The sequence below is a fragment of the Argentina silus genome, assembly GCF_951799395.1.
Source record: "Argentina silus genome assembly, chromosome: 10".
Lineage (NCBI taxonomy): Eukaryota > Metazoa > Chordata > Actinopteri > Argentiniformes > Argentinidae > Argentina > Argentina silus.
The window spans coordinates 7646749-7669483 of NC_139664.1; the positions used below are offsets into that span (position 1 = coordinate 7646749).

At 38.8% G+C, this 22735-nt stretch overlaps 2 protein-coding genes across 4 annotated transcripts; both read right to left on the minus strand.

Moving 5' to 3' along the window:
• Nucleotides 1-281: 281 nt before the first annotated feature.
• On the minus strand, nt 282-16171 carry cd4-1 (CD4-1 molecule). The gene is made up of 11 exons (XM_083679753.1): nt 16133-16171; nt 8297-8419; nt 4926-4996; nt 4373-4531; nt 4085-4234; nt 3471-3731; nt 2957-3349; nt 2146-2400; nt 1794-1900; nt 1546-1595; nt 282-921 (listed from the first exon to the last, which is right to left on the minus strand). The coding sequence occupies exons 3-11, from the start codon at nt 4981-4983 to the stop codon at nt 891-893; spliced, it is 1464 nt and encodes a 487-aa protein (XP_083535879.1). The 5' UTR covers nt 4984-4996; nt 8297-8419; nt 16133-16171; the 3' UTR covers nt 282-890.
• A 588-nt stretch (nt 16172-16759) lies between these two features.
• LOC310810419 (basement membrane-specific heparan sulfate proteoglycan core protein-like) lies at nt 16760-22586 on the minus strand. 3 transcript variants are annotated; one of them, XM_083678174.1, is made up of 10 exons: nt 22373-22586; nt 20559-20596; nt 20278-20439; nt 19976-20113; nt 19550-19786; nt 18558-18832; nt 18287-18410; nt 17883-18019; nt 17592-17656; nt 16760-17357 (listed from the first exon to the last, which is right to left on the minus strand). In XM_083678174.1, the coding sequence occupies exons 2-10, from the start codon at nt 20593-20595 to the stop codon at nt 17276-17278; spliced, it is 1257 nt and encodes a 418-aa protein (XP_083534300.1). In that variant the 5' UTR covers nt 20596; nt 22373-22586; the 3' UTR covers nt 16760-17275. The 3 variants fall into 3 exon arrangements, with proteins under 3 accessions (XP_083534300.1, XP_083534301.1, XP_083534299.1); XM_083678175.1 differs by having other exon boundaries at nt 17592-17653; nt 20559-20600; XM_083678173.1 differs by having other exon boundaries at nt 20559-20600.
• Between the last annotated feature and the right edge of the window lie 149 nt (nt 22587-22735).

The window sequence follows — 22735 nt, forward strand, 5'->3', positions numbered from 1 at the left end:
TGATGGTTGAACCCACAGAATTGTATAGGAACTTCATGTGATATCTTGGGCTGCACCTGTGGAGAACAGCTCTTATTTGTCTATTTCTGTCTTTAATGCCATGAGGGTGTTAATGTTTTGAATTAAAATAAATTAACACCAACTCTAAAAAGAGTGCTTCCATGTTCTGAAGTGTGTCTGTGATTGGTAGCTACACCTCTTGAGCTATTTCAGTAAAGCTGCCATTTGGTTCCTGTCACTCTGGTACCAGTCACTGACAGAACCACAGTACATCTGAGTCATACTTTTATAAGAATATTTTATTCAAGTGTAAACTTTGCAAGTTAATAACATCAAAAAACACATAGAGGAACAAAGAGGTGGATTATTTAGCACTGGATACAGTATAAAGAACAATTGCATACAATATAGTCACAAAACAATCTAACACTTTATCTTACAGTCCTATTACAATTGCTATGACTACGTTTACCTACTATATGTACTTCATACATGGCACTGTAGCAATTGTCTCTCCTGAATTCATACCAAGTAGGTCATCAGTTCAAATGCTGGATAACAACCACATTTAGCCACTTAGTGGTGTATTTAAGTAAGAAACAGAAAAGTGATTGTTTAGTAATAACAATGTTATTTCCTAGGATGCTAAGACGGTAAAATAAAGTGTTACGCAATACAATATAAAAGCAAAAGTATGTACATATGTAAATGTTCAATCGTCATGGTTATTATACATTGAGTTATCCTCTTTCTTGGGTCCTTCTTTCTTTCTTTCTTTCTTTACAAATGGAATAGAAGAGACACAGGATTCTGTGAAATTGGCAGATATTGTCCTGCACTTGAAAGGGATTCCTTAGTTTGAGTTCTCTAGAATTTCTCTTTGTAGAATTCTAAGTTCTGTAGAATCCTTTGGGTTGGGGGCTGTACAGTGCAGAGAAACACAGAGAAAAACATGGTTATAGTCACTAATGCTAATGAGGTGCTACATAGTGCCAAAGGCAACAACATGTCCTGTGTTGATTTTCATTGCCTTATGATTTTTGTTTTGCATTACAAAACTGAGGAAAATGGTAAATGCTGACGTATTCTATTCTAGCCTATTCTATTCTTAGCTTCTCTTCTCTAGTCCAATCCAATCTCTTCCATTGTAGTCTAGTCAAATCTAGTTAGGTTGAGTCAGTCATGACAGATAGACAGAGAAAGGGAAGAAAGAAGAGAGAGCTTGGATGTGCACAGCACTGCACATCCAAGGCCAGCATACAGACTTTAGCTCTCAATCTTACCCAACAAATTTACAGCTGTGATATGCATGATCCCCTGAGTATAAATTAATTCTGGGAATACATTCATTTTGTGGATTGAAACAGGGATTTTCATACTATGCCATCGAAAGAGAGAGTAATCACTTCGGATTAAAATCGGATTAAAATCATCACAATATTGAAAGTGTGTGTGTGTGTGTGTGTGTGTGTGTGTGTGTGTGTGTGTGTGTGTGTGTGTGCACGCGCTTAGAGTTAAGGCACTAGAGCAGGAAATGACACTCACTCTTTGCAGCGGCAGAATCTGGGCTTGCGGCGTCTCAGCATCATCTTCCCCTAAAGAGATAAACACACACACACACACACACACACACACACACACACACACACACACACACACACACACACACACACACAGAACCGAAAAAAAAAAAAAAGCCAGCTTTGTGAAAAACACATCATGTTTTAAGAGCGAGGACTCAAATCTGAAATTAAACAATGTACTAAAATTTAATAAAAATCACCAAAGTCTACCTGTCTGTGTCGCCGGATAAGGATGACGGTGAGGATGAGGAGGAGGACGAAGATGACGGCAGCAGCACAGATGGTCACCAGCAGCCACACATCCATGGGGGCTCGCTCTGTCCATCAGAACAACCGAAAGAGACAGGGTCATCACACAACACTCATACCCAAATGGGCCAACAGAATCTGTGGGGATTCAATATGCTCTCTACATGTCATACGGCTGTATTTGTTAAGGTTGTATCTGCATTCGTTTAATTTTCCCATCAGACCCTACCGATAAGGACTCCCTGATCACACATAACCACACCCATGTCACTTCTTGTCTCGTTTCCTGTTCCCTCTCACTTCCTGTGCTCACCGATCTTAAGCGTAATCTCCGCCAACGTCACCAGAGTTTTGTTCCTAAACAGTTGACACTTCCACCTCCCTTTGTCGCTTTCCCTCGCTTCCGGGATGGTGAGGAGGGTGTGGTGGGAGGTGCCCAGAGGAAACAGGGAGGAGGGTGGCTGGATCCATTTCACTTCCAGGTCAGGGGGCAGAGGGTGGCCAAGACTGCAGGTGAGGTTGATCTCCTGACCTGTGAGTAGAGCCTCTGGACCAGGGGAAGAGAGGACTAGGGAGAGAGAGAAAGAAAAAAAGAAAGGGAGAAAGAAAGAAGGAAAGGAAGATGGAAAGAAATAGAAAACAGAGCGATTGATGAAAAATGAGACAATGAAATAAAGAGGCGGAAAGAAAATAATTGGATTCGTATTTTCTCTGTTGTTGGCACATTATTCTGGCAGAATGAAAGCTCATTATGCCCTGTTAAAACAAGTGAAGCCAGACAAGTGTATTACCAACTGAATCAAACAGGGGACACAATACACTCGGGACAGAGTGTTCCTAATAAACCACACAAGGGAGATGAGAAACCTGGCCAGGTGCAATAAACAGACACCCAGAGGAGGAATACTAGATCTGGCACAGTGATCGTTTGATACTGGGTATGAATGACAATGGAGGGAAATGAGAGAGAAAAAGAGAGGGAGAGAGAGAGAGAGATGTTGGTGGCTACAGACACAGAGCTCATCACAAAGAAAGGGATCCCTCTTCTCTGTCTTACACTGATCCAACAGAGCTGGGTAAATCATATCAAAGGGAGGTATTAACTGCCATGGGGCCTGACTCACCCTGTAGCACCTCCAAACGTATCACCCTCTTCAGGGTGATGCCTCCTTTGAAGTCCAGGGCGCAGGTGTAATTGCCCCTGTCCTTCTCTGTCACCCTCCTCTTCCCCAGGGAGAGGTCATGGTCCTTCTTCTGCAGGGCTGAGACATCCAGCCCACTCTCCTGGAGGACCGTCCAGTTCAGAGGCGTTTCCATGTTGAGGGAGAGGAGCTGCTGTGGAGCCCCAGAGAGGGGGCCTGCTGCTGGGATAGCGGTGAAGCTCCAGCGGCCCTGCTGTATGCCTCTGGTATGGAGAAACTTCCAGGAAGCATCAGGGAAGATGTAACAGGGGAGTCGAAGAGAGGAGCGGGAGGAGATGAAGGTGTAGAGGAGCTGTGGGGTTGTGGGGTTGAGGACTGAAGAGGGAGTGGAGAAGGAGTGGAGAAATATAAACACACACACACACACAAGTCTTATTTCAAGATTCTAAATCTAAATAATCCAAAAATCATATTTCAAGCCAGGAACAAGACTCACCCACTACAGAAACAGAGGTGATGGCACGCCATTCCGTGCGGTTATATTTCAGCACACAGACCCACTCTCCATGGTGTTGTCCAGTGACCCTCTCCACACTCCAGCTATTCACTTCCTTGACCCCCATGTTGTGTTTCAGGACCTGTCGTTGGGGACTCAGCAACTCTATCTTCATCCACTGTGGTTGTGGCTTCTCTATGACACAGTTAAGAGAGAGAGTCTCCCCAGCCAACAGAGATGAAGGGACTGGTTGCATGCTCACTAGAGGGAGAGGGAGAGGGAGAGAGAGAGGGGTGCAGTTTTAAGCATCATTTTTTATCTGTCACTTCCACTGTCACCACAAATTGTGACACGAAAAATGTGTCACAGTAGGAGTACCCTTTGAAGAACAATTTTTTTGTTCCATGTAGAACCTTTTTCACAGAGAGGGTTCTACTTCACAAACATTTTTTATTCAAAGGGTTTTATTATAGGGACAGGCAAAGTAACTGTTTTTGGTTCTACTGTAGGTTAGACCTGTTTTCCTGTTGATGTGCAGTGTCTTTTTCCACCACATGATGGTGACTGTACACACACAGTGTGTCTCATTTCCTCATCCCTTTCTCTGCTCCTACCTTCATACAGTCTGTATGTGATTTCAAAGACTGGTTTAAGCCCCTCCCTCAGTTCACATTGGAAGGTTGTGAAGTCCTCTCGTCTGATGTTGTTGATGATGAGAGAGTAGCCAGTGTTGGACAGAGACACCTTGTTTGTCCACTCTGGAGCTGCACAATAGGAAAAGGTGATAGTTACTAGAAAACACACAGGGCACACATACATATTGTAAGAAAAGAAAAAGGACAAAAATAAGAACCAAATGTCATAGCAATGATTAGAAAATGTAACAAATTGGTCTTACTTACGTATTGCCTGTCGGCCATGGGCGTTTTGGCTAAAGATTTGTAGTCTGGTGGTGTCTGGTTTAACGTACCAATACACGTACATGTTGTTTTCGCCAACTAAAGAACAGGGGAGGGTGACTGTCCCTCCTTCCTGACCATACACCACCACTTCTTTAGCCCCTGAGAAAGAGAACATAGTATACTTTTATTTCTTATTTTATTTAACCTTTATTTATCCAGCTTAATCTCATCAAAACTTCTTTTTCAAGAGAGACCTGGGTAGACCATCGTTAAATATAGAATCAGGCCCCCCATTCCAATCTATTATCAATGTCCTAACAGAAATAAGAGGACATGGAGTAACAGAACTTAAATGGATTGAAAATACTCGGCAATTGCCTTGTAAGACAGAGAGGCTATGTACAATGCAGGCTGCTTATTTTGGACAAAGTGATACAATAACGTTTTCTATTTCTAACGTTTGCTATTGTAGTTTTAGAAAGAGGTGAAATCTTATGTATCCCCATTGATATATATAAATATATATACATATATATAAAATCTGAAATCTTACCTATTGTAGATATGAATAAGGCCATCAGAATAGGAAAAGATCCAGAAAAACCTGTCATTTTGTCTTCGGCACTGAAGAGGAAAGACAGTGAAAGGTGATTGAGACCTCCTGCTTATGCCAGGTATAGTGAGACCTTTCTGTACCTATCGTAAGCCTGTTAAAATTAACAATTTGGACACATCTTCTAGAAATAATCACATTTACATGTGATTTTGTTTTTGTCCAATAAAGCCAACAAAAAGTTACATAACTGATTTTATCTTTCTGTATTTCGTTTTATATACATACATGATTTAAAAGAGAACAACAACAGTAATCTGAGGACTAACAAGTTTTACTTAAATGGGTTGAATAACATTGCAGCGATTCTTGTGCAATCAGTCACAAGAGGAAAAATAACAAGTGAGGAAGGGGTTTGTGGTGGTCTCTGATTTAGAGAGATTGAGAAAAAGAAGAAGAGGAAGAATGAAAAAAAAGACAAACATCGTAGTTTTGTGGTGGGCTTTGGTTGAGAGACAAAAAGAGGGTGCGATGGGGTAGAAGAGAGAGAGGGCGAATGCTGAGGCTGTGGTGGGCCCTGATTTAGCGAGGTGTAGATTCTTATCCCTATCCTCACCTCCTCTCCACCCCCTCTCACTCACACACCCCCTCTCTTCCTCCTCTGTTCCACGAAAGGCGGATTTCTCCACGGTTGAAGAGAGAAAAAAAGACCACAATGCCAGTGTTTCGCACAGGAGTGTGGTATATCGTAATGTTCTTTGTTATGTTTTGTGTGTGTGTGTGTGTGTGTGTGTGTGTGTGTGTGTGTGTGTGTGTGTGTGTGAGAGAGAGAGAGAGAGAGAGAGAGAGAGAGAGAGAGAGAGAGAGAGAGAGAGAGAGAGAGAAGGAGTAGGGGTAAAAGTGACAGTTGCTTTGTTAATGTATGGACAGGCTACTTTCACCCTTTACTCTCTTTTTCATTCTTAAGCCCGTTTCAAATACAAACAGCTGAGGCGAGACAGGACAAACCTTCCGAGTTTGAGAATGTTGTGATAAAACGCAGCGACACAGTTCTGATCACAACTGTAGAAAATTATGTAGCCAAAATTATTTTGTTAGCTAGCCAAATTCCCCTTGCAAAAATGTTTGCTCACATTAGATTAGTGATCCAACTAGCTAACTGTTAACAGAATTGTTATCTTTTGTCATATATTGTTATCGTTACCTAGGATTGGACATGTTCAATCTTGGAGACACCAACAGCCGAGATGTGATGTTTTATAGGTAGTTCGGATCAATACATTCTAAAACGTTCCTGTCTCAGCTGTTGTATCTGAACCGGGGTTAAGGCTATTCTATACTTAATTTTATTATATTTTTACTTAAAGAGGGATGAGAAATATGAGTTTGAATGAAGCCTTTCTGCTTTCATAATATTTATTTTTATGATTTGAATTTATATATTAAGATCCAGATTAATGAGAGATATTGGGCTGTAGGCCCTTCTCATATATAACCATGTTTTCATTATGTGCAGCTCGACATTTAAACCATATATTAAATCTTAACTCGAGGTGTGTGTGCATAACTCAAATTTCCACTCAAACTCCAAATTGCCAATCTCAATTTGGGATTTTGGTCCTAAAAGATAAGGAAAAATAAGATAACGCGATCAAAAATTCATCCATAAAATCTTTTGAACAGTTTTTCCCCACTAGGTCATTCATTAGTAAACCTCAGGGGGCTATGAGGAAGGTATGACTAAAACTGAAAAAATAGAGAGGGAGCAATGCAGGGGAAAAAAGAGAAGAAGAGAAGAGAGATAGAAAGCGACAGATTGCACCTGAAGACCTAACCCAGAAAAACAGATGATCATGGCTGTGGTCAGGGCGGAGGTTCAACAGCAAACTGAGAGGGGGTGGGGGTGGGGGTGGGGGGGAGCAAGGCAGAGAGGGGAGGGAAGAGAGGGGACTGTATCCATTAGTGCAGGGGTTTCCAGACGTTTTTGTCTTGCGACCCCAAATTGACACCAATTACACTCTGTGACCCCAAAAACTTGTTTGGCGGGCTATTGTATGCCAACACATAATAATGACGTCCAAGTGTATTCTAACCCCCTAAAGATGCTCTAATTGGTTGGCTATGAATCCCAAAACACTGCAATATAGGCTACAGGTGCAATACACAGACAATGTTGTCTTCATACAAAATAAAAAATGTTTATTTTTTTATCAAATCATTCATTTTAAATGTTAGAGTTGATATATGTGTATGTGGCACCCGCTACTGCCCTGAATCCACAATAAAGGGATACATGAAGTGCTATGATTGTATTGTTTTGTATTTAAATGACATCTTCATCAGTGGACCAAAAGAGTTAGTTACGAGCTGAAAGGTAAGTTAATAAAAGATGTGTTTACATTATTGCACATGCATTGTCAATGAGGGGCATTCTTGTATTTCAATGCAATGTGATTCAACCAGTATAATGCAGGGGAGAGACAGAGTAGGCCTACATGCTCTACTGTAAAATAAACCAGTATAATGCAGGGGAGAGACAGAGTAGGCCTACATGCTCTACTGTAAAATAAAACACGTCATGACAGTGTGCGGTAACGATCAAATGTTTTGCTGCCATTAATGCATAACAGTGTAAGATCTCTCTATAAAAGAAAAGTCTCTTATTTAAAAATGTAATTAAATGTTATAACAATGTTATAACAGTAACATTGATTTTCATTGTCTTCCACAAATGTACAATTATAAAGTATCATTGTTATAATATAAAGGCAGGTATGCCGTCAACAGGTTGTACGATTGACTTTTTTATACTTACAATGGATTGCGCTGACTTAAAAGAGTCCTTCGCTGATGATCAAGAGCCGGATGGAAATGATAATTTTCTGAGAAAAAAACTCGACTTTTAAAGCCTGTTGCACCTCCCTCACTGCCGATTGGCCTAAAAAGAATCAGGAAATGTACATGATTGGTCAAGAACATTAAGATTACAGTAATTGCTTTTAGATTGGCTGAAGAAAGGGTGGAATATCTTAGCTAAGTTTTTCGCTACCATCTACGCAGTTAGCCGCTTGCTAATTTTGCTGTTTGTTATATAGAAAATACATTATAGTAATCATTATAACTATAACTAATATATGTAATTTGTGTGGTTATGTAGCATACTTCAAGAAGCCGATTATTCAACCTGCTGTACCTTGTGGTACACATTATCATTTTACATTTTAAGACCTTTTGTCGATCTCTTGCGCTCGGGCAATAATGGACAAATGTATCTTACCACTCTTTGCCACTCACAGGTTTTATCTACATTAGTGTTTTTTTATATAGTATAGTATATAGTTGATATATATAGTTGATAATTTTATACTTACAATGGATTGCGTTGAATTAAAAGAGTCCCTCGCTGATGATCAAGAGCCGGATGGAAATTATAATTTTCAGAGAAAAAACCTCCACTTTTAAAGCCTGTTGCACCTCCCTCACCGCCGATTGGCCTAAAAAGAATCAGGAAATGTACATAATTGGTCAAGAACATTAAGATTACAGTAATTGCTTTTAGATTGGCTGAAGAAAGGGTGGAATATCTTAGCTAAGTTTTTCGCTACCATCTACGCAGTTAGCCACTTGCTAATTTCGCTGTTGATTATATACAAAATACATTATAGTAATCATTATAACTATAACTAATATATGTAATTTGTGTGGTTATGTACCATACTTCAAGAAGCCGGTTATTCAACCTGCTGTACCTTGTGGTACACATTATCATTTTACATTTTAAGACCTTTTGCCGATCTCTTGCGCTCGGCAATAAATGTACCTTACCACTCTTTGCCGCTCACAGGTTTTATCTACATTAGTATTTTTATATAGCATATAGTTGATATATATAGTTGATATTTGATTTAAAACAGCACATTACCAATCAAATTTAGTGGCTACATCTTATGATTGATTATAATTGATCAGTTAATTTGTCATGCCAAAAAGGTTCCAAGACATTTTCAAAAGTTTCTTTAAAGATCTTGAACAAAGATGTTGTTTTAGGTTTTCACCAAAGACCACAACAGTAAAAGCAGAGAGAAATAAACATCACTTTTACTGACCTCTAGACAAAGATGGCACCATGAATGATTTTACAGGTCTAACAAGACATTTTTTAAGTGGACACAATTATCTGAACACGCAATCAGACCATTTTGGGATTCCACATGTTTTGTATTTACACACAAGCACACACAGAACTGTACATTTCTATTCATTAACTAATTCAGAATTTTCATATTTCAAATGCTTTTCATATTTCAAGTGATTTGGTCGATTTTTTAAATGATATATACCAATACTGCCATTACAAAAACGAACAAGAGCCGTTTAGGCGTGTCTGCTGAGCTTTACAGAAATAGATCTTTGTTAAGTTATGTCCTTTATTTAAACTGCTTAACTTAAACATATATAGATGAGTTTGAAAACTATACACTATATAAACTATTGTTGATAATGAACTAAGATACGTCATGAAAATGACAAATCCCCACCCTTTGTAAACTTGACAAGATAATACTTTATGCTGGTGAAGACAAACTCCAGGTATGAACCTACGCTCTGCACAATGTACATTTGCTTGGAATAACGATCTACGTAATTCAAGTTCAAATCTTAAGGGCCGTATGGAAGCTCTGTACTTTTCTCTATAGCAAACTATAGTGCGTAATCTCTACATGAAGGAGTCGTTGAGATAAATCAGGTATACAGATGATCAAATAGTTCAAGCAAAACCATTTTTTTGCTTTCATAGAGGTAAATCAAACAGTCCTGCATAATGATTCATCAATATTACATAGATCAGGATAGAAAATCTAGTAAACAAAATAGATCAATTGGATAGTTCATGGCTTTTTTAAAAAATGTATTCCAATATTGTATGCTTGAGAGTTGAATTGACAGCTTTGGATCTCTATACAGACATACCAACACAGCACCAAGTCACTCATAAGAACAAATGGTTATGGCTTGACATACAGTAGTTGAATTATGTAGAACATTCAACCATCATCAAAAAGTGCCTGGATTCTTTTCTGTTTACAAACTAAATACACATTTTAATTCAAGCCAAAGCTTTTATTTCTTATCATTGACTTAATCCGTTGAATGCAATGAGCACCCTTTATGATAACATTAAAATCAAGTGTTTCAGTGCTCCTCATTCTCTCTCTCGGCCTACTCTACGCTTAAGTATTGGACAAATAAACACCTGTGCACGACTGTAGTTCAACATCTGCCTTCTTTTGCTGGATGCCCTCCTTGGTGCCTTTAGCTCTGCTCTCAGTAAGCTCATGCCTGCACTCAATACTACGAGTAAAACTCCAGGGACACATGCATCACCTGGATCTCTGAGTTCTTACTACATTCAGTTATTCCCTGAGGACTAAAGCCTTACTTGAGACGTGAGCAAGTAACTAAATCTGTCACGAGTCTAAGATGTGCTTACCTTATGGTGTTGAAATTCTAGAGCTGTCAGTCCTACGAATGTCGGAATATCAACAATAAAAAGTCTTCTTTCAGTCCCCTTGACCTTGTTTCTCACTAGTATGTACCGGTAACCTACCCGGGACTAAGTCTTTACTGTATAGCGCTGATTTCTGCTTTTACTGTAACTGCGTAAACTTAGAAATAGGCGGAGGAGAAAAGAGAGGTCGTCTATCAAATCAAGAGTGCATTCTAAGTGAAGTACCAATGCCTGTCATACATGGGTATGGGCAACATGCAGTAGAGCTGTCAAAGATCTACTTAAATGTTTGAGCATTTGAGATTTGGGGTACTGTCAAATTATGCTACAGGTATCCTTATCTACCCAGTGCCTCATCAGATGACGAAGTGAGTTTTGACTACAAACATTTAAGCACAAATGCCTCAATGTTCTTGAAGCTATTAAGTTGGAGCCTTAGTGAGGGTTCAACAGAGGAGCTGAACTGTACTGTAGGAACACACTGCTCAGGTGGTTAAGAGAAACGAACCACAACAAGGACCAAACAAACAAGTCGCTCACGTCTCATCTCACTCTCTGAGGTTTCCCATTTCATGCTTTCTTTCTTTGCCTCGCTCTGTTCTGCGATGAAACAGGGTCTGAACCCTGCCTTGCCCTCCTTCACTCTCTACAGATCTCTAAATGATCACGAAAATCGACCCTTTGGTTAGACTTAACAACGTTGTCTTTCTGGAGGTGTTGATGTATGTTTTGCTCACACTCTCTCTCTCTCGACGTTGAGGGTTTATCAACATGCTACTACTTTGAGAGCACGTAACAGAGCTTTATGGGCTACGGTGGATGTTTCTGTCTGAGAGAACACATTAGCACAGTTATCTCGATTTGGCAGGCATCATAACTCTAAGGTGGAAAACACCTGAGAGTGAGGACTCCCTCGTTAGTCAGAGACTTAACAAAGGCGGTGTACACCACACATCAGTACTGAAAGAGAGAAATAGAGATAGTGTAGGGGGTAAAATATACAGAAATAGGGGGTGATTCACTTTTTCGAGAGCTCCCTGCTTCCTCTCATTATGTCCTCCCTCATTCTCTTTCCAACACTGGGTTTCCCTCTTTATGCAATTTCTCTCTCTCTCTCTATCTATCTCTCTCTTTCTCTCTCTCTCTATCTCTCTCTTTCTCTCTCTCTCTCTCATAATGAAGAATGGTCTGCCAGCTTAGAGCTGCTGTGTGGTGTGCTTGATTACCAAGGAAGGCAGCAGAACTGAGGCCAAGGGAGATGGAAAGGTACCTGGTATGTTTTGCTGTCTCTCTCTCACTCAATGAGCTCCGTACTTTTCTGATGTATTAAAAACTACGTTTTAAATGTCAGTGGAAAGAAAAGTTAAGAATCATATAGAGGTGACATTTTGTTCAATCGTTGGGAAAATGTAATGTTTCTGTTACAATACATACAACACGTTTCATAAGATTGACCTTGATTCAAGACCTTGCGAAACTATAGAATTGTGAAACTGTTGCCTTCATAAGTGCATACATGTCTTTTCTTCCTCTCTTTCTGTCTTTTACTGTCTCTACATGCTATTGTTGTGATGGATTTATGTAAATATGCAGTACACAACACTTTACGGTGCAATGTTCTTATTGTTGTGTAATTACCAAAGTACACTTTTAAAAAGAGTTGTAATTACTGCATACTGTAGGTACTATAACAGTGATATTGCAGTATACTCACTGTTACTTCATAGAGTATTTAGTAAGTCTTAAACATATGCATAATTTACTATCATAAGTACAATGCAACAATGAGTAATCACAACACTTGTTACACAGTAATCAGAGCAGTAAAAGACCACTGTAAAGTGTTACCTGTGTTCCTGAAATCTCCCACATTAGCTATGTATGTGTATTGTCAACATGTGTTTAGCAAGTATTCAAATCTGTATTCAAACATGTCTGAGAGCGGTTTCAACATACATACTGTATCTGCACACCTGATGAGGTACTTTTTATGTAAAGGAGTAAATAAAACGAGTAATAAAATTCCTTATAATGCCTTATAATGAAGCTGCAGACCGAAATCTTGGTTTCTGTCTATAATTCAAAACTGACATGGAACTGTTTGTGATTTTTTAAGGCATCTTTTAATGCGTGGGGTTTTTCTTTTCAAACAAACCATATGACATATTCAAAGTTAGGAGGAAGACGTATTAATGTTTTGTAATCACCCTCATGACTTATGTCTGCCAAAGTAAAGATGCAAGTGGAAACAAAGGAGGGAGGAACAAATGTCAAGCAAAATATCTCAGTTTCTCTTTGAATAAACTAATTAACAGAGAGAGAGAGAGAGAGAGAGAGTGAGTGAGTGAGTGAGTGAGTGAGTGAGTGAGTGAGTGAGTGCAAGACAGATTGTTTGAGAGAAAGAGCTATTTGTGTTCTTTGTGAAACTATGAAAGAGGGAATCCTTGTGTCTCATTATGAAAAATATTGGCTGCTAAGTATTGGAGACATATGAGTATGTTCTGAGTGACAGTAATAAGAGGAAGCACCTGGCACTGCTTGAGGATGTTCTCAATTTTTTTTTCTTACAAACACAACTGCAGGAGTTGACCAAAATATAGGGTAAAATATACATACAATATGTATACAGTATGTAAGCTACTCCAGATTCACATGAACAAGTGGGTGCTGAACATGGCAGAGGGGAGAGTTTCCACCATGTTATGTGAAGTATCTGGAAAATACTATATACTACTACTATATACTATATAAAACCAATCAATTATCTTCATTATCATGATTAAGATAACAAGATACACTGTATATTGTATCCACTGTGTCCACTGTACTGCTTACCCATGATGCTGCTACATAATGTACAGAAGACACACACTTAATGCCTAGAAGACACGATTCAGAAAGTTAAAAAGTGCGCGTCTCACATTTGTTTAATCCATGAATCAACTGCTGAGTTTACAAAGTGATTTTTCCCCAACAATAGATTTTTCTGAAACACTTTACATGGCCCTCTTACAATATGTAGGGTTATATAGCCCAACCCTAACCCTAAATACTTATAGAACTTTATATAGCCCAACCCTAACCCTAAATACTTATAGAACTTTATATAGCCCAACCCTAACCCTAAATACTTATAGAACTTTATAGATGCAGTCATGGTGCAAACTGTATAAGGCAATATAAAGCTCCTCAATGTCCTTCAGGTGTAAGTGATATTTCTAGGCATTAAAATGGTGGGTCCTTTGCTACTGTGCATCTTACACGGTAGATTGAGGTATGAATAGATGATTATTCAATATCAAGTCATAAACACGTATTGTGTTTTGTATTTTAATACAACATACAGACATGTACACAGGACGCGTTACAAAACAGTTAACATTTGGTACAATGTAAATGAAATGTATGCACCATATACTTTAATAAATGCATATTGTTTGGTTATGAATGACTGGTATCTTATTCTCAATTAAAGTTTAGGTTGAACTTGTGGCCCGAGAGACCATATTCAGGACTGCGCTAACAGAGATCGGACGACACTGATGTTGGCCCTTGGTCACATTCACATTCTCTATAAACCGTTGCTCTTAAGTACAGACGATACAGTCTACAACACTTTTTTTGAAGGTCCGCTTATAAGCTGCTTATAAACACTATTACATTGTTTGTTAATCATTACATAAATATGTAAATACATGTATAAGGCCTGTTATTCATGATTTGCATTTGAAGATCATAAATTATTTTGACATGTATTTACTCATTTAAATGAATAATATTGAGAGAAAAAATAGGCCTATACAAAAATGTGCAACCATTTTAGAATGGTTTCTAAGCAGTCTATAAGCAAATAAACGGTTGTTGACTATACACTAAAGCATAGAGGTTTTAGTTTTTTTCTGCAGCAAAAAAACCCTATTAAATAATAGAGAAATTTAATCACAAACATAAGTTCAGATTCTGTGCCAGAATTACCACTAAATACCAGTAATATTACTCTGGTTACTTACGCAATTGTATGATTGTTACGTATGCTCTCATGACCATCAACAGGAAACATACAAAATGCCTTTTAGGGGCTGAGTGCATGGGCCATTTTTAGTAGTATCTTTCATAAACCACTCTCTTCATGTGAAATATTATCACCATTAGAGTAAGCTTTTACAGTGTTTTCCAAATGGTAAGTTGAGACCATTGGTGGATCATTGCCAATTCCTACTGGATCACGGCTCTGGGCTCCGCTGTCTCCAGAAATATCATTGCTTTTATTTGATGGGTGAAGAGGAACATTCGAAAAAGGGTTTTGGTGGGTCACAAAGCTTACTAGGTTGGAAACCACTGTTAAAGTACCTACACTACGCACTTAATGTGTTATGCGTGTCCTTTCATTCACAGCTACTCTAATGTCCTTGGCCAAGGGCCCTAGACTCAACGATGTGACTACGTTTGTGAATCTCCTCATTCAACCTCAAGATAGGCCTAAGGATACATACTGTGCATGCTCTAATGGGTCCCAAACATTTTAGCGATGAGACCCACTGAAAACGTGTAGAAATGTCTTGTGACCTATTTACCTACAGTATGTATGTGTATGAACCAAGCGGCTGATGTTTTTGCCATCACTACAGCTGTAAGTATGTGAATGTTACAGTATTTAGACCTAGATAATGTACCAGACTATGAACGTGCACCAGCTGCCGCTGAAATTGCATACCTTTCTGTACTTACACAATAGCTATAATTTGTTGTGTGTTAACACTGAGCATTAATCTTACAGCATTCACACAAAATAATGCATAAGCAACACACCAACATGCCAGCCATCTCATTATGTTAGGGTTAGGGTTAGACTTTGGGGCGGTTACCCAGATACAGATTAAGCCTAGGCCTGGACTAAATGACACTTTCAATAGAAAATCTCCATTGAAGTTGCTTTTTAGTCTAGGATTAGACTTATTACTGTATGGGACTGTTTCCCGGACACAGATTAAGCCTAGTCCTGTACTAAATCACACTTTCAATAGAAAATCTCCATTGAAGACATTGAAGGGTTAGGGTTATTCTGTGTTTGAGAAATGATGTCATCAAATCAATCCTATACTGAATGTAGATTATAGTGTATGTCTTTTTATGTTTGTACACATTCACACTACTTGGCCCACTGCTTATGACTCTTGCCTTATAGTTTAATGGCACAAACACTGTCTAGTCTCGTATTACATTCAGAAAAACATAAGCATTTATCTCAGGCATTTGGTATTCCACCTATCAAGTCAACATCTATTTTATATAAATAGTAAGACAACAGGTTTGTTTTACAGTATCGCATGCAGAAACATCAATGCTGACAATTACGAAATCAACAACTAAATGATGGCAGTTATTTAACGTCAGTTTTGAGCTCTTCTTGTGTTATCACCCACCAACAAGTAGGCTACAGCAGGACTGCACTCATATTATTACATCTTTTTGGGCTCTATGATCATGGTGATGATCACGTCTCCAAACCTGTCCTATTTCTCTATCTTACCTATATATGCCTTCATCAACCAGCTTAGTCAGCTATTACTCTTCAGTCTTAACACTGAAGCAGTGAACAAAGTATTACTTGATAAATAGTGAGTTATGTTATTTATTTTGACAAGAAATGTCCATTTCTGTCATCAGTGTGAGGAATATATAAAGGTGCTGTACTCACCAGTCTGATGTGCTCAATGTAGAGATGAGTTCAGGTCTGACATCACTCAGAATGTACACACTGTAGTCACACACACTCACACTCAGACAGGAAGCTAGTAGACTGCAACGCACTGAACCCCTCCTCTCACTGAGCACGCACTTTTGGTACAGCTGATTTTCTTATAAGATACATTTCAGATACATACTAAGATACATTAGTTTCTCTTCCCTGTTTCACAGTAACTGTGATTCTCTCCCAGTGGTTTAGTAGGAGAAGAAGTGGTTGTTTCAGAAGACTTCCAAAGACGACGAGAGAAAGAAAACTGGGAACTCATCTTACTTCAGTTCTGTAATTCAGAAGTGCGTCATATGACCACATTTCCTGGTGTTCCAGCTAAATAATATAGCTTATTAGGCAGGCAAACATGGGAAGTTGTTGACTTTATGGAACTGTATTTTTTATTTGATGTTGATGTCTTACTTGTGAGTGGCAACACCTGCACTCAGCTGCACCAGTTACAGAGGGGGGGCATCTGTAGCATTGCCACTGTAGAATGTCTGTAATAAGAAGGTGACATACTGTGGGGCTTTAATTGCAGAGAAAGCAGAGAGTAAGAGAAGTAAGGGGGACAAACAGTGTCGTATCATTTTCATTATCAAAAACGTTTATTAACATCATTTTTAATTGAACAAAAACATTTAATTATTTTTGGTACCAAATTTGTATTCACTTCACCAAGAAAGCACATTCATTTTACAGGCTATACTTTTTTCTTTTTTTTTTTTTACTTTTTTTGGCACAGTATGAAAATATATGATTGTTAAATGTTATTTAAGCACAAAGATGCAACACAGATCTGACAGGGTCAGATGACATTCAATTAGGCAAAGCACATAGATGTATAATTTCTTCAATAGATCCATTTAATTTGCCTTTGGACTACGAATAAATGCAGAGCACCGCTTCAAGTGCATATATCATCACATTTGATTTGATAATTTCATCAGTGACATTTTCTAAAGAGACATAAGTTCATTTACATTCATTTTTTTCTTTCTCTTTTCTCCTTCTCCTCATTCCTTCTCAGAACTTACTTTCTCTTTCTCTCTCTTTCTCTCTCTCTCTTTCTCTCTCTCTCATTCCATTCCATCCCATGATACTCTACTCTTGTTGTTTAGTTACAGCTGATGGCTTCTCTCTCGGCCTTGGATGTGGTCTTCCATGTGGCGGGGCCTCTGGCTTGCTGTTACAACAGTGTAGAAATGTTAGTAACTACATGTCTTCTAACACATGAACTACTGTTTATAATACAGTTATAAGCAAGTTATTACCACATTTACAGTACTGCAGCAATCGAAATTGAGAACAGTGTGGCATGGTGAGTATGAGGGTTACACAGTCGTGGATAAATGAATCAATAAATCTCAAGGGTCTTTTTTGTATAAAACAAAGGTAAAGTCACAAAGTGGCAAGTTACCGGTCACACTGGCAGTACTCAGACTTCAAAGGCTTTCTGGGCCTCAGCTTCAGCGCTCTTCTCTGCTGGAGAAAAATATGTCTCTATATATCTTTCACTTGCATTAAGTTGTTCATTCAGTAAAACAGTCAAATCAGATGAAAATGTGAGGCAAATTTAGTATTAAGTGATGTATTAGAAATTTTAGACCTTACAATGGCCATCTGCTATCAATTGCGTACAGATAGGCTCTAGGTTAAGCTACTGTAGGAACACTTTCATTAATCCCTCCCCTCCTCTATCATTCCATACCTTCATTCTTTTATTCCTGTGCCGAAGAGTGACAGCCACCACCAGTAGGACCAGTACCAAGCAGCCTGCTACCACTGCCACCCACACCCACAGGTTTAGCCCCAACACGGACATCCCCCAAACTGACACAGTGGTACCTGAGAGACACACACAACAAGAGATCATCTCAGACAGACAGAACATCCAGTCATTCTGCTCTCAAAATCCAGTTACCTTATAGACAACACTATCTTTGTTACATTATGTTATCTGTTGGCTGCCACATTGAATTGCGCATGATTGAACAAAGCTTGAGATGAAAAAACCTGCATGCAGTAAACAAGCGGGGTCTCCAACTGGTGTGATATATTATGATGTGAAATGATAAAACCAGTATTTAGTAGGTATAACTGAGTAATACACACAGTTATGGCAGGAAGGTCCCACAATGCTGGTGTCCTCCACATTCACGGTCACTTGGCCTTTCAGGGTTCCATGACTCCCAAAGGTCAGGGAGCACACATACTCACCTGCTTGCGCCACTTCCACCTGCAGAGAGAGAGAGAGAGAGAGAGAGGGGGGGGAAATAGAGAGAGATCTTGAGATGATGAAGCACATCATTTAGTATTTGTACTGTGTTCCCATCTTCCCATCTCATTGAACACTTGCCTAAAACCACACACAGTTAAAACTCACCTTCTTAAGGGTGACAGAGAAGTTAGTGTCCAGCTTGCCTTTGGTTAACACAACCTTTGAGCTTACTTTTTTCAACGCTGCACTGGGACTGCTGTCCCAGTGCAGCTCCGTTCCCTCTCTCTTCAGAGTGGCAAAGGGGATCGGGGGGACGCCGGGGGGGAGGCGCTCCCACCCCCCCTTGTTAAGGAAATGGGAGGAGGAGGAGAGAGAACAGGGCAGGAGGACAGAGCCCCCCTTTTGGACTGAGACTGTCTGGGTCGACTTGGTCACCATGCCTGGGAGGGGACGGACACCATAAGTAACACTGTCACCATAATATTCAATATATGCTATTCACATATTTATATACATTTATGGATATAATATATTTATTTGTGTATTCATTATATGACAATATAATGATAACATTTTTTTCGTTATCCAGTGTTGGGGAAGGTACTCTGAAAAATGTATTTAACTAAATTACCAATTACTTTACCAGGGGAGAAGTTGAACTACACTAAAGCTACCCTTGAGAGAAATATAGTTTGTCAAACTAAAGCTACTTTGAAAAAGTAGTTCGCTGTTTCGAAACTACTTCGTCCAACATACAACAATCACTGAAATCACTGACAGAGATAAAAACAGGGGAGGTGAAGCAAAGTGGGGAGACGGGAAGCAGTGAGGGAATAAACAGTAGGGACGTTTGAAGTTCAGGGGCTGGAATAATACTTAAATTCTTATTTCTTTTTTTGTTTTGGGGGGAAAATGTAGTGAGTAGTGACAGTAGTTCACTACACTGCTACAGTACATGGCAACAAAAAGTAGTTAACTACTGAAAATACTTAATAAGATTTGAATTTAGTTTAGCAAAACTAAAAACTAATAATTGAGCAACATGTAGTGGAACTACTCCCCAACACTCTCATTATCATAGGCTCTGATTGGTCGTAATATGAGTAGATGTTTTGAAGGAGTAGAGTTACTTGTCAGTGTGAGGGTCACCGTCCTACCTATCACACTGATGACCTGGCTCTCTATGTGTGTCTCCCCGTCCTGTGTGATCTCACACTTCCACTCCCCATTGTCTGAGAGGGTCAGAGGGCTGAGCCGGACCTCAGATCCAGGGACTCCTTCAGGCGCTCCACCCGGCTTCAGCCACTTTATATTGGCAGTGGACTTTTCCCCCTTCACCTGGCACGTGAGTGTAGCACTGCTGCCTCGGAGTTGGACAGAGGGGCTGACACCAACTGGGACAGAGAAGGAGGAAGAGAGGGAGGAGCGAAGGGAGAAATGTCTATGGTAAGCAAGGATGATGATGAGAGGCATGAACAAATACAAGGCCACAGATTAATGACCTGAAATGATCCTTTTCAAAACGGAATGAAATTATATCACTTTATCTTTACTTCTCAGATATGAAAGTCCCTGTGTAGTACCTGTGACACCATAGAGACTGTGTTGTTGTGCTCTCGCATCCACCACGCAGGAGTACTGCCCAAAGTCCCCGTTCTCCAGTGCCGAGATCTCCAGTACATCTCCTTTTACCTTTGCTCTGCTAGACATGGGAGCTGGGCCTACAATGGGGAGCAGACCAGAGCTAATGTAACATCGGAGGGGAGGGGTGAACTTGGCATGTATTGTACTGTACTGTATACATGTTTTCTTTTCTATACATTCAATAAGGTATTATCCAGGAGTTTTAGTTCAAAAAGTAATAAAAGTTGTTTTTTCTCTTCACCGGTCCGTGTTTTTCCATTCCTCCCATTGACTTGGGTGATCATAAGATTCTCATACTTCCACTCCACATCCTTGTTGGTGCACGTGACCCCACACTCGATCTTGACAGTCTGTCGTACCTTCCCATAGAATGTTTTACCCATTGCTGGGAGGATACACAGAGCTGAAGGGGGAGAACAGGGAGACATATATATATATATATGTATTCAGCTTTTAATGTACTGTACTTATGGAAGTAAATTAACTCAATATCAAACTTTCAATTCGGTGCATTTCACTCACCAAAGACAAATGAAAAGAGGGGCTTCATATTTGACATTCTTTCTGAAAGGAATTATGAAATACATTTATGCCATGAACAAATGAAAGACGTATGATCTATGGAGTGATGCTCCATGGAGAGATGTTCCATGCCGTCGTAACTACAGATTACTCTAAAACTTTTGAAATGTAAGGATTAACAAAACTAAGACTTTTGTTTGACGTGTTTAGTTGAGAAAACCTGAACGTTTTGGCAGAGTTTAAGAGCCTAAACCTCATACAGCTTCTGTTCAAGCTAAATTAAAAAAAAACACTGGCGGTTTCACCACATAGCTACTTCCTCCCTCCCTCTCTCTCTTTCTCTCTCTCTCTCTCTCCTTCTCTCTGAATTATATAAAGTAGTATTTTATATCAAGCAAGATAAAAGAGAAGAGCACATTTCTTTCACTATAAACGTTTTAAATTCCAAAGCATGATGATACTTTGAAGTTTTTTTTTGTTCTGTATCCTACCTAATAATGTGTTGAGGTATCAACATGAGGATGAGGTGGTGTTTTTCACACTCTTGTTCCACATGATACACAAGGTAACAACGTATTCATTCTGATCGTTATCAAATCATTAACTTATAACTTGTATGAAACTTCTAAAATATGAACTACAATAAATAGTGTTCTAAACTAAACAAATAAATACATAATAAAGGACTCAGTGTACCATTACTGGGTGAGATAAGAAAGTGACATTCTTATAATAATCCTCTTGAACTACTGATTAGTATCAGTATTATTATGGTATATGTTATCATCATAACATTACTAATTGGTGGTGGTAAAATTACTCCCCACTGGTATTTAGAAAATATATTTGTTTAATTGAATTGTTTCTAATCATCATCTACTGTAAAAACGTATGACATACGTATAACATCCAAACATTTATCCTTTTTCCTGACTCTAAATAAAAATGAACTCAATTTTCACTCAAAGATTTACTAAATATATGAAGTTAAAGTAATATTCAATACTACTATAATGGTATCTACTGTATAACTATAATTATACAACTATAAATAAGATATATTGTTGATAACTAACAAAAATACTGCATACATTTGTGCTTATGTCACGTTCCATTATGTAAATACTGTAAAATTAACGAAAAGTTGCATAATAATTTATTCCCAACCATATACGATCAATTATTTATTTTTTGATAGCGTTGAACTACGTGTCCAATTCTTCCAAGTGCTTATGGGTTTCCGTTCTGTGAGCTATCTCTCACTTTGATCATATTATAAAGTTACAGTTCTGACCTACAGGAATTATCACAGCCCAAAAGGGTTCATGAAATTAGACAGTTGAGTCAATGTTTGTCTAAAAGTTAATTATTGCCATTCCTCGATTTGTTTGTTCATTAGCACACTTAAACGTAAAACAGGGTTTAAAATCAAATAAGATGAACTAACTGTTTACAAGGAGCCTCAAAAGCAAGCTATCACTATTCTATCAAAATAGACAAAAAAGGCATCAACTGTTCACAGTTTTAAGTAAATTCATGCACACTAAATGTATCACGAAAATAGTATTTAACTTTTAAACTTGAAACATAAAATTCCATCGAATCACCCATGAATAGTTTGAGCAGTTAGTAAACCGTATATCACATTAAAAAATGCATTAACCACATACAATAAATTATTAATTAAATTAAAGCCTACAATAAGGGAATTAGATTGTAAATGTGAGATCCTTCAAATGAACACTCTCAAAGAACATGGACAACGAAACAACATGTGCCAACATCCATTTTGTCTGATCTAGTTTAAAACTTACCTGAGATTTATTATCACCTTCAACTTTGAAAAGTCTGTCTCATAATAATTCTTGTGAATCTTTATTTCTTGGTCCGTTCGATGCTACAATGCGCTCATGCGCTCGAGGTAAGGAGCTGATGGGAAGCGCGTACCGTAGAGGCCCGGAAGAGATCTAAGAAAAAAAGTAATGCATTTTGGAAAGACGTAGCAAGATGCAAACACCCATGATTGTGGGTTTGATACCCGCGCCTTCTGCAACTGCTATAGAGCAGGAATCCTTGAAGTCTCTCTCTAACCATTTCATATGATGCTATTATGCATAAGACATGATACAGCTCGGTGCATCATTTTCGTGGCAAGTGGTACTAAAATTAACTCCGTG